Below are 17,380 nucleotides of genomic sequence, written 5' to 3'. Positions count from 1 at the left end.
CATGTTCTAAGTCCTTGTCCTAAGTCTTAAGTCCACAATGCTGCTTCAGGAAGTGTAATTGCTGGTAGAGGGAGGTGGCACTCTTGGCAGTCCCTCGGCAAAGACATTATGTGTAATTGGCATTGGTGCCGTAAGATTTATCCACAGGTAGGCTGCAAGATGGGCAGCTGTCCGTTACCTGAGAAAAGTTGGAATCTGATGCTTGTAGTTCCCAGCAACATAAGTACACTATGTATCTTTGCCATATCAGGTAGTACCGGTGGTGGGAAGTGGAAGGAACACTCTTGGAGATCTGTCAACAAAGACTGCACGTGTCATGCTGAGGGATAAATTGTCAGTTACTGGTGACTTTTCATCCCTTCATTATGTTCTTTATCTTTATTAAAAACTATGTTTAAATGTAAGGTCCACATACTCTACATACCCATGGTTCATTTTTGTTTAAATTATTTGTTTTGTGGTTTAAAGCTCAGTAATATTAATTCATTGTCATTTTATTAATTTTTGATTTTTTTTTTTTTTTACAAAAAGTAATAAAGCTGATATTTCTGATTTATGAAGGGCAACTGTATTTCTTGATTTGTGGAAAAAGCAAATATTAAAGTGAGCAAAATAAAATGTGCTATTTTAAATGGTACAATACCTAATAATAGTTCTTCATCTAGATGTTGCGGTAAGTTCATTATATAATCAGTGAATACTGTCTGTACATTTTTAGTTTCATTTGAAATAACTACTGCAACAATTGTTGTACAATAGATAGTAAAACGGCTAAATAAATAACTTTTATATTGAACATGTTTAATTTTTGCAATGTTTTAGTCTGCCAGTGGAACCTTTAAATGGTTACCGACTGACATGCTATAAAGTAGATGTTTTGCTTCTGTAAATTTTAACATGTGTTTTAAGCATGTATTTCTAATATCACTTGTTATTGTGACAACTAATTCACACTTTAAAAGTGTCTCAAAATCGCTGATCAGATTACAGTGGTTTACATAAATGAAGCATTGCCAGTGATTTGTTTTGGAGCAAGTAGATAGCCAATGCGAGTTTTAATAGTCAACCTTGTGATTTATGCTCAATGCTTTATCTACTGGGCACATTCATGTTGAAGATTCTGACAGCTTGACAAGGTTACAATGTGACCTGCACATTTACAGTGTAATGCAGAACACTTTTCTGAATAAAAACACACCATTTGGTTGAGCTTCTAGCATTAGATTTTCTTCCATCATTTAAATGCAAGCTGGGAGTAAGGCTTATATACAGTCATATGAAAAAGTTTGGGAACCCCTTTTAATTCTTTGGATTTTTGTTTATCATTGCCTGAGCTTTCAAAGTAGCAACTTCCTTTTAATATATGACATGCCTTATGAAAATTATGAGTATTTCAGCAGTGACATTAAGTTTATTGAATTAACAGAAAGTATGCAATATGCATCATAACAAAATTAGACAGGTGCATAAATTTGGATACCCCAACAGAAATATTACATCAATACTTAGTTGAGCCTCCTTTTGCAAATATGACAGCCTGTAGACGCCTCCTGTAGCCTTTGATGAGTGTCTGGATTTTGGATGGAGATATTTTCGACCATTCTTCCATACAAAATCTCTCCAGTTCAGTTAAATTGGATGGCTGCCAAGCATGGACAGCCTGCTTCAAATCATCCCATAGATTTTCGATGATATTCAAGTCAGGGGACTGTGACAGCCATTCCAGAAAATTGTACTTCTTCCTCTGCATGAATGCTTTTGTAGATTTCAAACTATGTTTTGGGTCATTGTCTTGTTGCAATATTCAACCTCTGCGTAACTTCAACTTTGTGACTGATGCTTGAACATTATCCTGAATAATTTGTTGATATTGGGTTGAATTAATCCGACCGTCGACTTTAACAAGGGCCCCAGTCCCTGAACTAGCCACACAGCCCCACAGCATGATGGACCCTCCACCAAATTTGACAGTAGGTAGCAGGTGTTTTTCTTGGAATGCGGTGTTCTTCTTCCGCCATGCAAAGTGCTTTTTGTTATGACCAAATAACTCGATTTTTGTCTCATCAGTCCAAAGCACTTTGTTCCAAAATGAATCTGGCTTGTTTAAATGAGTATTTGCATACAACAAGGGACTCTGTTTGTGGCGTGTGTGCAGAAAGGGCTTCCTTCTCATCACCCTGCCATACAGATGTTCTTTGTGCAAACTGCGCTCAATTGTAGAACGATGTACAGATACACCATCTGCAGCAAGATGTTCTTGCAGGTCTTTGGAGGTGATCTGTAGGTTTTACTGTAACCATTCTGACAATCCTGCGCATATGCCGCTCCTCTATTTTTCTTGGCCTGCCAGACCTGGGTGTAACAGCAACTGTGCCTGTGGCCTTCCATTTTCTTATAACATTCCTTACAATTGAAACTGACAGTTTAAACCTCTGAGATAGCTTTTTGTAGCCTTCCCCTAAACTATGATACGGAACAATCTTTGTTTTCAGATCTTTTGAGAGTTGCTTTGAGGATCCCATGCAGTCACTCTTCAGAGGAGAGTCAAAGGGAAGCACAACTTGCAATTGACCACCTTAAATACCTTTTGTCATGATCGGACACACCTGTCTATGAAGTTCAAGGCTTAATGAGCTAATCCAACCAATTTGGTGTTGCAGTTACATGCATTCAAATCAGCAAAATTACAAGGGTACCCAAATTTTTGCACAGTCATTTTTCACATTTGATTTAATTTCATACAACTAAATATTGCTTCTCCGAAAATCTTTGTTCGGAAAACAACCCAGTACTCGGATGTTCCTAGGAAATGTAAGACATACCACTGTTATCTTTTTTTGTTGAAAGTAGAGTAAATTATTATGCAGGCTGAGAGAGAGATCCCAAACTTTTTCATATGACTGTAGTTTGTATGTTTTCATAAGGAGGGACAAGTTAGGTTACAGTGTGTAAATGATATTTGCATCCCTGATAATGTGCATATATTTGAAAGCAAGAAACACTATATACTTTATTGTTCTCTGCTATCATTTGAGTTGAAATGTCTCTCTAAGCATTGTTCAGGTCATAGCTCCACTAATATTTTATGCTATTGATAGTGTAACACATTCCTGCATTTGGGTAGAAATGATTAAATAATGTTTTAGATCACCCAGAAGGTTATCCCAGAATATTACCTCATAAAAATATTATCCTTATGGTAAGTAAAATTTTAGTTCTAGGAATGTGCCTAAAATTCTGGTGTATAGTATAATGCATTTTCATTTTTGATGAAGGCAAGGCAACTGTATTTATATAGCACCTTCTATAATGTAAAGTTATTTGTGGCAGCTTTACAGATTAACACAAACATAACAAGTTACAATTAAAACTGAGTGCAAATAAACAACAGAAAATAGACATAGAAAAAAATAGAGATACAATGATTAAAAATATATTTACTATAAAACATACAGACTTGTTTTAGTAAGCATTTCTTTTTTAATATAACAGTTCTTGCCCCATTCAGAAGATCGCATTCTTATTACTGGAGCTGCAGACTCCAAAGTTCATGTTCATGATCTCACAGTGAAGGAAACTATTCATATGTTTGCTGATCATACCAATCGGGTGAAAAGAATTGCAACAGCCCCGATGTGGCCAAATACTTTCTGGAGTGCAGCGGAAGATGGAATCATAAGGTAACAAACTGTTTTGCTTTGGTAATGTGTATGTGATGCTTATTTTATTTTCAAACATAAAACAATTTCTAAAAATTCCATCCTTTTGTCTCCATAATGCTTAATTATAAATGGTTATTTTGTTCACATTGTAAGTCTTAACTTGTTTTCTTTTGGAAATAAAATGTGTATTTATCTATTTTTAAAGTGAAAGAAATATGCATAACCCACCCAAAACTAATTGTTTTACCAGTAAAAAATAGTTGCACACTGAACAGCATCCTAAAATTTAATATCATAAGTCAACTTTTTCAAGTTTTTCTGAGTAATACTTTCAGGTTATGTCTGACAGTCATTTTCAAAATCTTTATTTGTTGTACACACAGGTTAATGGCAGCGTCTTGTCCCTCAATAAGTTTAATCATGAAATATAATCAGTAAACTGTAATATGTCGATCTAGCTCTTTTTTTCCTTTGGAATTAACATGTTCAATAATTAAACTAGTAAGAATCTTTTTTTTCAATTAAATACATTGAAAGTATAACTAGAAGTAAATATGCTTATGTTGATAACTCAGTTTTTCAGTTTTAAGTTTACATTAATAAATACATTATCACATAATGACTAATAAACTAAGAATAATAAGACAATAATTCTTAACCCACTCATTTCAATTCATGATCATGGAAGCCTTTTCTGGCAGCATTAGGTGTAAAACTACTCTGGATTAAGCTCCAGTCCACTGCAGGGCACACTGAATTGAAGTCAAAGAATTGGCACTTAACCTCTTGTTCACTTCCTTAGGATTTATGCAAAATCAGTGTTATTTTGCTTTTTTTCAGGAAGGGCTTTGTTTCATATATAGCTGTTGGTATAGGTGTAATGTATACTTTTTGATTTGGAGAGTTCACTGTACCAAAGTTTAAACATATACTGGAGTTATTTTTGTAGAGCAATGTGAAAGATCAAGATACATTACAATTTTATTTTAACAGTTGAAGCTTTCAATGGTTAAGAAACTAACTCAGGGATATAATCTGAATTTTCAGCCTTGCTTTCTAATGCCCAGTGCCTTATCCACTGAATCACAGTAACCAAAGCAACATCTTTAAAAGTTGCACAGCACTAGAGAGATGAAGTTGCAAAGATAGTTATTATTCCACATTTGCCTCCATGTAAGAGGAGCAATACTACGAAACAGTTGAGCCCGAGTTGGTTACCCAAATGTTGTGAATGACTTGCATCAAAAGAAATACATATTTTGAAATTATGTAACCTGGTTTAATGTTTTGTAAAACTTTATTATTTAGTGTATGGAAGCACTCAGTTTTCCTTAAAGACGAAGGACCCAAAACAACCTGTTGAGTGTCCAAGCAGGGAAATTGTTTAGCTTTTGCAGTACACTTTATACATAACTAGCAGAATACGAGAAGTAGTGTGTTAAAGAATAATGAATGAAAAAGAAAAGGAAAAGTTTTAAAAATAACGTAACATAATTGTTAATGTAATTGTTTTGTCATTGATATGAGTGTTGTTCTCATATTATATATATATATATATATATATATATATATATATATATATCTCATATAGCAAAATACCCACGCTTGGCAGTGAGAAGTAAAAGAAAAGGAAACATTTTAATAATAACGTAACATGATTGACAATGTAATTGTTTTGTCATTGTCATGAGTGTTGCTATATATATATATATATATATATATATATATATATATATATATATATATATATATATATATATATATATATATATATATATATATATATATATATATATATATATATATATATATATATATATATATATATATATATATATATATATATATATATATATATATATATATATATATATATATACATACATATATACTATGGGGTGCCAAACAGGCAAATAAATTGATTTTGTGAATATAAGTAAAGTTGGCGTCAGAATATATAAAGTCATTCCCGAATAAATAAAGTCAAAACTTGAATATATAAAGTCAGCGTCGGAATATATAAAGTCAGCGCTGGAATATATAAAGTCAAAACCTGAATATATAAAGTCTGCGTCGGAATTTATAAAGTCATTCCTGATTATATAAAGTCAACATCGGAGTATATAAACTCATTCCTGAATATATAGAGTCAAAGTCAAAATCTATTGATTAAAATGACTCTGAACTGAACTAAGTGAACAAAAACATATTCAGAAAAATAAATTAAAAAAACACTGTTCGGTTAATGTTTTGAAAATGATGCATGCTCCCTGCCCAGGATTGGTTCCTGCCTTGCGCCCAGTGTTGGCTGGGATTGGCTCCAGCAGACCCCCGTGACCCTGTGGTCGGATTCAACGGGTTGGGAAATGGATGGATATTCCAGCGCTTACTTTATATATTCTGACGCTGTCTTTATATACTCAGGTTTTGACTTTATATATTCCAGCGCTGACTTTATATATTCAAGTTTTGACTTTATATATACCGACGCTGACTTTATATATTCAAGTTTTGACTTTATATTTTTAAATGTAGTCATCATTGCATAACTTTTTCTTTACCATAGAAATTTAAAGACTAAATTCAACTTCCATTGCTAACAAAGATATTTCTGGCGACTAAATAGAACCTAATTATATCCAAATTCGAGCTATTGAGCTGTCGCCTGCCTGAATAAGTCATCCTCGCTTTGCTCCTACTTTTTTACCGTTTATTTAACCATGGCTAGTGGTGGAAAAATTATAAAATGGAAGGAGGATTACACGGAGTATGGCTTTACCAAAATAATTATTGATGGCGAATCGATTATTCATAAAGCTTCAATTAGTGATCTTTTCTGTGTTAACCTCATATTTTTTTCATACTTCTTCTCAAACCAAGGGGGTGCAAGGTTAAAATGAATCGGGAAGCACTGATCAATGTAATCGGTGTACCATGAAATCATGCATTGACATAAGTTCCCCTTTGCTTGTATTGCAAAGTGTGATTAAATGCGTGATTTTTTAACGCGTTATGGAGCACATGCATCGAAGCTTCTCAGCTGTGCTTGTGCTAAGAAAAGGAAACATTTTAAAATAACGTAACACGATTGTCAATGTAACCTTTTGTAAGTAGTGCCTGGAGGATTCAGTGTAGAGAAACTGTAGAGACAGCGTGTGTATTAACTTGTGGATTTTTCTGTGAGTATTTGGTGGCAGCGTCACGAAGTCACTTCCGTAACACTGCGTGCGTTAGCTGCGGAGCTCAGCTCAGAGAGAAATGAGGTGAATGGGAGGGGAGATGATGACGTGACTCCCCCACCTGCCTTAACTGTCAATCCCCCACAAACACAGTCTCTCGGAATTTGCATAAGCACAGCTCTTCACGTGCAATTTTAACTTAGTTACAAAGTGATCAAAACTCTCGTTTATATCCTGTGTCCTCTCATTAAACTTGTATCACGCATTACCCGTGGGCATGACAAACGCCAGCGGCAGCCTGTCTATGAACTTAATTTAAACTTTAGGTTTACACCTTGCTTTGTTTCCGAAGTAGCAGCACTCATGAATATGGTTGTATATGTCATTCGCTCGCTTCTTATTGTTTCGCTGCCTTCTCAATTGTATAATGCATGTTTTCTTCAGTGCTTTTTGGAGCTCTTCCTGGTTTTCTACGCACTGCGTTGACAGTCAGTTCACGTGATTACGTGGGAGGTGTGATGATGTCACACGAAACTCCGCCCCCCACAGCTTTCGAGCTCAACTCCATTACAGTAAATGGAGAAAAATAGCTTTCAGTTATGACCATTACGCATAGAATTTCGAAATGAAACCTGCCCAACTTGTGTAAGGAAGCTGTAAGGAATGAGCCTGCCAAATTTCAGCCTTCTACCTACACGGGAACTTGGAGAATTAGTGATGAGTGAGTGAGTCAGTCAGTCAGTCAGTGAGGGCTTTGCCTTTTATTAGTATAGATTGGGCAGTGACATTAGAATAGTAATTTCTACTATACACACAGGCAGTTTTACTTAAATTGGAAAAATTGATATGAAGCAGAAGTGCTTATTTTAAACTTTTATCTATGTTTATGTATGTTTAATACCCTTTTTTGTTTCATACCAGCAACCTCCTACCCTTGATTTCAGGGTGTGCTGTTATTAGGATAATTACTGACTTCATAGAAACTGACTTGACCTGCCTTAGATTATCCACTTTTAGTGCTCCTAAAAAACGCATGTGTTAACTTGGCAAAGTGTTTAGGATTATAGTGGCGTGCAAGCAAATTTTGTAAAATTAGCAGTTTGGCATCGTTAAATGAATGCAATAGGATTTAAGCTCATTTCAGCTAAAGAAGTGAAGAGAGGTGCTTTGAGCCATTTATAGTTAGTTCCTTTCTTTAGACTTTCACATTGATATTCATTTCAAAGAGGATTATGATTGTCTCATCTGTTTTGGCTTATTTTAGCATTTACTTTGCTCAAATGTACAATAAACAGTATGTTGATGTAATTTGGCCTTTTGGTTTAAGACACCTATAAGTGATCTTTGTAACTCATCTCTTGAGGTCTTCTACAAAAGCAAGATTGTAATGCCCTATCTTCTTTGGCTGCTTTACATTATCAGTAACAGCTGTTTTTCTTAAAATGTTTGTCTGTTATTTACTATTATTTATATTTATTGTTATATTATTGTCCATTATAATCTGCAGTTCACTCTTTCTCTGCTGATCTGTGGCCACATGTATAACATCATGCGTAGAACTCACACAAAACATTGCCAACGGACAAAACTGGAAATGTGCTTACACACAAAAAAATCCAAATGCATAAAATTGTGTATACACCAAGTTCCATGCACCTCACCTTTATAAACCCCAATGAACGTGAAATTTTAATGCACCTACACGCACCTACTGTCCCACCCTGACTCCTCCCATAATTTAGCATATTTGAATATGCAAATCAATATAAATAGCCACTTTCATTCCATGTTTTGTTAAAAGCACATATAAATAAGAAGAATTTCAGTAAATGCAAAGTGGAGGCAAGGAAAAACATTGGCTTAAGCAGTGACATAAGCAACAAAAGGAAGTTGATCGAATGATACAGAGTGGTGGAGACACTTGAAAGTTCAAGTTCAGAAATAAAGTGCTCAGAATAAAAAAGTGGTCAGATATCAAAGTTGGCGTGAAAAGTTGAGTTTCAGCCCACATTCTACACCGACAATATTACAAACGCAAACCCCAGTGCTCAGGACACAAATCCACATGGTGATGGTGTTGCTGTGCTCCGCACATCTTCAGGCACTGGCTGTGCTCACACCTCCGCCTCGGAGATGTACTATGTACAGTTAATCAGCAGCTTTAGTCAGGATATACTAAACTGAAATAGTGAGTCTTAGCCGGGATTTGAAAGCTGAGACCGAAGGGGCATCTCTTATAGTAACAGGCAGACCATTCCATAATTTAGTGGCCCTGTAACTAAAAGCACAACCTCCCACTGTTATTTTAGAAATCCTTAGAATCATAAGCAGACCAACATCCTAAGATCTTAATGTTCTGGATTGTAAGCCATGATAAGTTCAGGCAAGTAAGCCAGACCTTGGCCATTTAAGGCTTTATATGTTAAAAGGAGGATTTTGAAATCTGCCCTAAACTTAACCAGTAGCCAGCGAAAGGATCTAAGAACTGGAGTTACAGTATGTGTTTGTATTTTCTTGTTCTTGTAATAATTATTGAAGCAATATTTTGGATTAACTGGAAGCTGTGTAAAGAACAGTTTCAACATTTAGTGGGCAACAAATTACAGTAGTCAATCCTACTATAAATAAATGCATGAATTAATTTCTTAGAATCCCGCTTGTTTAGAAAACACCTTAATTTCCCAACATTTTTAAGATGGAAAAACATGATTTAGACAGCTTTGAAATGTGCGCTTTAAATGACGTGCTAGAGTGACTGTGGGGTGGCGTTTAGACATTTTTCTGGAAAATAAGTATATACAGTAAGACCCGCTTAACGTGGGGGATACATTCCAAGAAATCCCAGCACTTGAGAAAACAGTGTTAAAGGAGGTCATCTTAACACGTAAATAATGGGGATAGGTGAAACAGGACAGAGAAAAAAAAAGTATCATCGTTTTTTTGTTTTATTTTGTAACATGTACAATTACTTTATTACATTAATTAGACATTTTTATTGCTAATATCTATTTTTATTCATCAGTCATTCATGAAAATCTAAAATATATGAGTAAATACATAATTTATGTTTGTGATGAGGAAGGTTCTTCCTCATTTGACACTATTTGTTTTTTGTGAAGAAATCATCTAACATCATTGACCTTTTTTCTCTGTTGTTCAGCAAGACATTGCATCAGTGACACTTCATCTTGCCTTTGAACTTACAGCAAAATGTGGATCGTTTTGTATAAACTGATCCATAATTTCCGTAATAGTTCCTTTTGTTCTTCATCTTCAGAAACGCTAATTTCGCGTTCACCTGCATCTAATCGTCTGAGCACCTGCATTGTAGTTTCCAGCAAAATGCTTTTTCTTGTCATTTTACTTTATTTTTCTTTTCAACCACTCATTTTCAAACTAAAAAGGGAGAATTGTTATTTATTACAGTAAAATAAAATGTTATATTTATATCCTTATACAATAACGTTGATGACCATTCATAAATGAACAGTGATGCAGCAGGCATACATACTGTACTGCACTGATATCAAACACACCGCAAGACTGCATGTGAGTATCTAATCAAGTCGTGCGATTGTGGCAAAAAACTCACTTTTATATGACTAAAAAGTGAATCGATGAATAATTAGAATTCGAAAAAAAAACACATAATATTGAAACCGCTAAATGGAGCAGCATTAAGCGGGCTCTTACTGTATTGATTTTTGGCTTTGTGAAAATCACATCCCAGCTTCCTTAAATTCATGTTTCCTCCATTCAGTTGGTATCATTTTATTACAAATAGTTACTCAAACTCTGCTACTCAGACGCCTATGCCTACGAAATATGCAAGTTGTTTATGTTTTCTCCTGGTATATTTCAGGTGGTTGATATTGTTTTGCCTAATTTTTATACTATGGTTATAATTGAATTTGCTTTTTTTGCATCCATATTGCTTGTTTCTCCTTCATTGACAACTTAAGTGAGGTTTGTTTATATCTATACCACCACACATTAACAGCTTTTTCTTTTGTATACATACAGTCATTAAAGCTATACTGTAATGGTAATAGATTGCTCATGGCTTTACAAACTAAATTTTTTTGTTTAAAGTTGCTTGCCTATTTGTAATTTGGTTTGCGTTTTGTGAATTTTTATTTTTTCTTGTGAAAGACTTTGACTAGTATTCTATTGCTTCATTTAAGTTGTTATTCTTAAAACCATTTTTTATATTTATTACCCCCCTCCAGACCTATTTATTTAAATTAACTTATTTTTATGCTTTATTTCTTCATAAATCTGCATTTTGAATTAATTTTGTTGATATTTCCTAAAATGAAGATATTTATTCTTGGTAATTGTCCTGAAAGAAAGTGCAAGTATTTGTTATAGTATGTGTGGAAAATTAAGTGACACGCCTTTTTGTGTTATAGTATTGTAATATTTTACCCTGAGTAAAACCATTTCAGTTTACCAGATATTTCATCCATCTTTTAGGTTTTTGTACTTTTTTTTTAATTTTATGCTAAAAATGAGCTATTTTTTATACCATTGATCAATAAAGACTGATACTTTATGTATGAAAAATGAATGAATAATCATTTTGTTTTTTTTAACTCATAGACAGTATGATCTTAGAGAGAGCGGCAAGCGATCAGAAGTAATGATTGACCTTACAGAGTATTGTGGGCAGCTAGTAGAGGCTAAGTGTTTAGCAATCAATCCTCAAGACAACAATTATCTGGCTGTCGGAGCCAATGGACCCTTTGTGCGGCTGTATGATATTCGAATGATCCATAGTCATAGGTAAGGCTGGCATATTGATACCAAGATTCTTATTTTTTGTAAAAGAAAGGGGGTTTGTTTGAAAATATTAGTTCTTTTGACAAATATGTATGCACATTGCACATTATTTTAAATGCATTTTCACCATCCTGGACTTTCACCTTGGTGGTTAGGCTTGTGTATCTTTAAGATACGCAGAGGTAGGTGGTGTGCAGCTTTGTGCCCCTGGTATGGTTTCCCTTCGCGATAGGTCAGACAACAAAAGGCTTCACAATGACCCTCATGACGTTATAAATTTAAAAAAACACACACACACATAACCCACCTGGGCTTATCCTGAAATGGTGATTTGGAGCTTTCTTATGTACTCACCACCTGCAAGGTAAAAAGTGAGGGTTAAGTGTGATGCCAGTTTTGTGGCAGACATAGGTATGAAAGACTTCAACAGAATAGACCGTGGTAGTGGAGACTGGATTTGGGAACTTGGAACATTCCCTCTCTGGTGGGGAAGGATCTTGTCCTGATATGGAAGGTGGACAAATGCCAGCTAGGTAGAGTTAGTATTACCTCAAGACATAGCATAGGTTCTGGAACCAAACTTCTTAATCAGAGTTGGTCTGTCTCCTACTCTGGAGTTCCAATATGCAAAAGGCATTGAGCAGGTGTGAGGATATTCACAAGTGCCTGACTGAGGGCCATGCAATTGAAGTATTCCCCACCGGATGATACTGTTGCATTACTGAGGCTACAAGTTAGAGAGGAAGACTCTGACTTTTGTTTGTGCATATGGACCAAATAGCTGTTTGAAATATTCAGCCTTCTTAGAAAAGGTGGGCGAGGTGCTTGAAAGGGTGCCTCCCACTGACTTGGTAGTCTTGCCTCAGGAATGACATGCATACCCAGAGGGGTGTGATTGGGAGCAGTGACCAGGCATATCTGAATCAGAACAGTGAGCTGTTATTGGATTTCTGTGCTGGTACCGGATACCAGAGTACTTTCACTTAAAGGTTGATAATAGATTTTGCATTTGTGTTGCCTGACCTGAGACCATATATTTTGGACATTCAAGTGAAAAGAAGGTCAGAGCTATCAACTAATGATTACCTCTTGCTAGTGAGTTGGATTCAAAGTGAGGGTATTGGCCAAATAGATAAAAGAAGCCTAACAGGCAGTTAGTGTGACCTAGGAATGTCTTGCTGAGACTTTTGTTAATGACGAGTTCAAGTCTTACTTCTGGGAAAATGTCTCCCATGTGCCGAATATGGAAATGCCCACCTAATGGGGGCAACACTGGACACATCCAGAGGGGTGGGAGTGTCTCATCATTGTTGGTGAAGTCACTGTGTTGATCTAAGGACTCCATGGTGGTAAGACTGCTGCGTTGGATGAGATCCAACCAGAGATTTTGAAAGCACTGGACATTGTTAACATAGTATGGTTAACAGTGCTATTCAGTGTTTCATGGAGGACCAGTAAAGTACCCTTGGACTGATCAACCTGTTATGGTGGTCTCCATATTTAAGAAAGATAACAGGAGGGGGTGTTCCAACAACAGAGGATCACACACCTCAACCTCCTAGGTATAGCCTATGCTAGGGTGGTGGAGATGAGACTCTATCCGGTTGAGCCTGAGGTACAGGTGGAACAATGTGGATTTCATCCTGATAGTGCAACAGTAGACCTGCTGTTCTCCCTGGTGCAGTTGCTAGACAGTGTATGGGGGTATGATAACCCTGTCAACGTTTTCTTTTTATATTTGGAAAAAGCATATTGCTGTGTCCCTTGGCATGTGTTGTGAGAAGAGATGAAGGAGTATTGGGTATTAATTTTATTGCAATCCATACAAATCAATCAAGTTTTTACAAAAAGAAAAATTTAACTAAGGACAAATCGATCCCCACCCCTGAGAGAGAGAGCAAGCAAAACGGTGTAAAATTTAAGGCCTTTAGACGTACCTAAATTAATAAATTCTCTGTGCTTTATGAGCTTATTTTAAAATATTACTGATTAGATCCTGCCATGTTTTGAAAAAAGTCTGTACGGATCCTCTTAAGTATTTGATTTTTTCCAATTTCAAATAGTATAACACATCAGTTTCCCACTGACTTAAAAGAGGAGAGTTTGGGTTCTTCCAGTTTATCAGAATAAGTCTGCGTGCCAAAAGTGTAGTGAATGTAATCACAATTTGTTTGTCTTTCACCACTTTAAACCCATCTGGAAGAACCCCAAACACAGCTGTTAATAGGTTAGGAGGGATTGTGAGACCAAGGCTGTCTGAAAAGTAATTAAAAATTTTCGTCCAGAATAATGTTAATTTATTGCAGGCCCAGAACATGTGACCCAGTGAGGCTGGGACTAGGTTGCAGCGTTCGCAGGTTGGATCAGGGCCACTCTTGAATGCTATTTGTTCCCTTTATGAATGTAATGAGAGTTGCATCCGAATACTTGGCATTAAGCTGAATTTATGCACTGTGGATGTTGGACTTTGTCAAATCTGTGTCTTGTCACCGCTCCCAGTTTAGTTTTCATGCGCAGAATATAAAGGTGCAGCCAAGGATATGAGTTTGCCAGTTTAGTCAGTTGATGATGTTCATTTTGCCTCATCTGACTGCGAACTGTAGCACACATTTGATGAATTCACTGCGGAGTGTAAAGTGGTAAGGGTTGAGGATCAGCACCTTAAAGTCTGAGGTCATGGTTCTCTTTCAGAAAAGACAATTGCTCTCTCTAAGGTAAGGGGATAAAGCTACCCTTAGTGGAGGAGTTAAATCATCTCAGGATCTTGTTTACAAGCGATGGGAAAAGAGGAATGTGAGATCATCAAGTATATTGGAGTGGAGTAGGAGCGGTTCTGCAGCTGCTCTATCAGTCTTTGCTGGTGAAACAAGAGTGGAGTTTATAGACAAAACTCCCAGTTTAACAGTCATTCTACATCTAAGTCATCTGTGGTCATGAGTTGTGGATAACCAAAAGAAAGAGACTGCAAGCACAAGAGGCAGAAATGAGGTAATGAGGTTTCTTCACAGAGGGTGGTTTGTGCATGTCCTAAGAATGCCCTTGGAGCTGTTTTGGATGCATCCCTTTGGCCGCAGATCCTGAAACAGACCCAGGTCTTGCTGAAGGAATAATATGTCTCAGCTGGCTTAGGAACATCTGGGAATTCCCCAGGAACAGCTAGAACTGTAGCTGGGGACAGAGAAGTCTGGGCTAATGCACTTGGCCTTTTGCTGCGTAAGGAATAAGTGGTTTCAGAAGATAAGATGAGATCAAATTTTTTATATATATATATATATATATATATATATATATATATATATATATATATATATATATTATATATATATATATATATATATATACTATGGCCTTTATGCTGCGTAAGGATATATATATTATCATATATATATATATATATATCATATATATATATATATATATATATATATATATATATATATATATATATAATATATATATGTGTGTGTGTGTGTGTACATCTCTGAACACATACAAATTGCGTTACGACCACACACTGGGTTGACGAACAAGCCAGTTTTCATTCTGGTTTGTACGCGCCAATGACTTCCGCACGTGTTCAGTCTCTCCCTGTACTGTACGTTGTTCTCTGTGCATCACACATAGGGACTCTCTCTCAAAACTTTAACCTCCTCTCAACCCAGCTTCCTCCTGTGATAGAGCGGGTCCACAGCTCCCTTCAAAAAGGCCAGTTTTAATAAATAATCACCACACTCGCAGCATAGCAAGGGCGCGTGGTGGTGTGTGGCCGAATCGGTTCCTGAGGAGTTCGTGATGTGGGCATTTCACACCTAAGTGCGCAGGTGAGAAGCGGTCCGCATCCGTAATTGTTCCCAGGAGCTACTGATTGCCACGACTACCATGCCTCTTCATAAATAGAAGTGCGAGAGAGAGAGCGAGCGCAGGCTCGTGTGCATCTGAAAGCGAGCTGCTGAGCAGGGAGCTTGGGTGTTTGTCTCAGTGTTATTCAATGTTTTTACATTTAGTTTACTATTACACTGTGCATTCTATGGTATAATTAACTATTTTTGTGCTTAAAAATCTTTAAAGAATATATATTTACATACAGTTCGTACTGTCTGGAACGGATTGATTATATTTACATACAATCCTATGGGGGAAATTACTTCGGGTTACGACCAGAGTTTTGGAACGAATTATGGTCGTGACCGGAGGTTCCACTGTATGTGTATATGCATATGTGTAAATGTATATACTGTATGTATGTGTGTATGTATATTATTTAATATTCACATTTTTAATTCATATAGAGTGCATATTCTATATCTGCATGTTAAGCACTTATTGCTACTGTGTTTATATATTTATATTGTTTTAGAGTTTAAAACTAAAATTTGTCAGTTTTGTGCATTTATGTTAAATGTGTTCTGAACTTTTTTCAGGAAATCTGTAAATCAGAACACATCAGCCAGTGTCCACACATTTTGTGAGCGTCAAAAAACAATTCCTGATGGAGCTGTACAATATTATGTAGCAGGTATGGATTTAAGGAGTTGTTATTTTACTTCAGATCTAGTAAATTTTTTTCTTAAGGTTTTACATTAATTCTCTGATATAGCTTTGTGATGTAGAGTGGTTTTTATGCCCTTGTATAGACTTTAACTAAACAAGATTAATATAATGCTCACTTAGAAAGTGGCCTTCTTTTTGGCCAGCAACCTTGAATGGAATTTACCACTATAGCTGAAAACCTTGGTCAGCGATACCAGTATTTCCCTGTTGCTGATAGAAAATCAGTTGCTGTAAAGAACACATTTGAACTGTCAACCATTATTTTTATAAAGTTCAGATCTAGTATTGTACTAGCAAAGGCAGTTGTTTTTTTCTTCTTACTTCTCTAAATAGGAGCATTCTTTTCATTTTTAAATGCAGGTCATCTACCAGTTAAACTACCTGATTATAGTAACCGGCTGAGGGTTTTAGTAGCTACGTATGTCACATTCAGCCCAGATGGGACAGAACTGTTAGTTAATATGGGTGGTGAGCAGGTATGTCATTGATATTTCTAAAATATTTTTGTTATTATATTTCATTTGTACCTTGATTATTTTGTAATCATGACAATCTTCTTGTTATCTTCCTGATTTTGGGTATGTAAGACTGAGTATGCAATTTTTTGGAATGAATCAAAAATTTGTTCCTGTTTGAGAATTATTTTAACATCTTTAAAAAATACACTATTTTCAAAATATCTATAGACATTGTTTTAAGTGATTATTGGTAAACATTTAATATCTGCCAACATTAAAGCCAGAAGTTAAACTATGTTAATTGCTCAAGCATTTAAATATTTTAGCAGCACCATTTAGAACTATGCAAATTTATTGACACTTAGATGCTTTAGTGTTTGTCTTTGTAGTATACTTTGGCTTAAACAAATCAGTTTGTGAGAACACAACTTGAACAGTCCTTTTATGCACTGTTGACTGAATCTTTAAATCACACGTATTATAATCTTTATAGTTTAGCTACAGGGATATTTAACCTTTTGGTTTTGGTCATTGTCCTGGTGGTATTTTCTTCTGCAAGCAAATAGATTGTCAACTGATTTTTGTCCATATTGTTTTTTCTTAGAAACTGTCCTATTCCTGATGGGGCTAATATTGGTATTACTATGCTTTATAATTGAAATGATAGTATTGTTGGATAATATGTCAAGATAGATTTGAATCAAATAATATTCTATGGTTATATCAGAATTGATTTTTTTTCCTTTTC

General features: G+C 35.6%; 1 protein-coding gene across 2 annotated transcripts in view; it reads left to right on the top strand.

The window, feature by feature from the left end:
• Positions 1 to 17,380, top strand: part of wdtc1 (WD and tetratricopeptide repeats 1) — a 68,065-nt gene that overhangs the window by 35,331 nt on the left and 15,354 nt on the right. For both annotated transcript variants that reach the window (XM_039740789.1, XM_039740788.1), the window contains exons 6-9: positions 3,493 to 3,680; positions 11,444 to 11,626; positions 16,045 to 16,139; positions 16,535 to 16,650. In XM_039740789.1, coding sequence (XP_039596723.1) covers positions 3,493 to 3,680; positions 11,444 to 11,626; positions 16,045 to 16,139; positions 16,535 to 16,650 — 582 coding nt within the window. The remainder of the gene's footprint in view (positions 1 to 3,492; positions 3,681 to 11,443; positions 11,627 to 16,044; positions 16,140 to 16,534; positions 16,651 to 17,380) is intronic.

The sequence above is a fragment of the Polypterus senegalus genome, chromosome 17, assembly GCF_016835505.1.
Source record: "Polypterus senegalus isolate Bchr_013 chromosome 17, ASM1683550v1, whole genome shotgun sequence".
Lineage (NCBI taxonomy): Eukaryota > Metazoa > Chordata > Cladistia > Polypteriformes > Polypteridae > Polypterus > Polypterus senegalus.
Note: the sequence above shows the minus strand (reverse complement) of the source record. Positions and strands in the feature narration are given on the sequence as shown.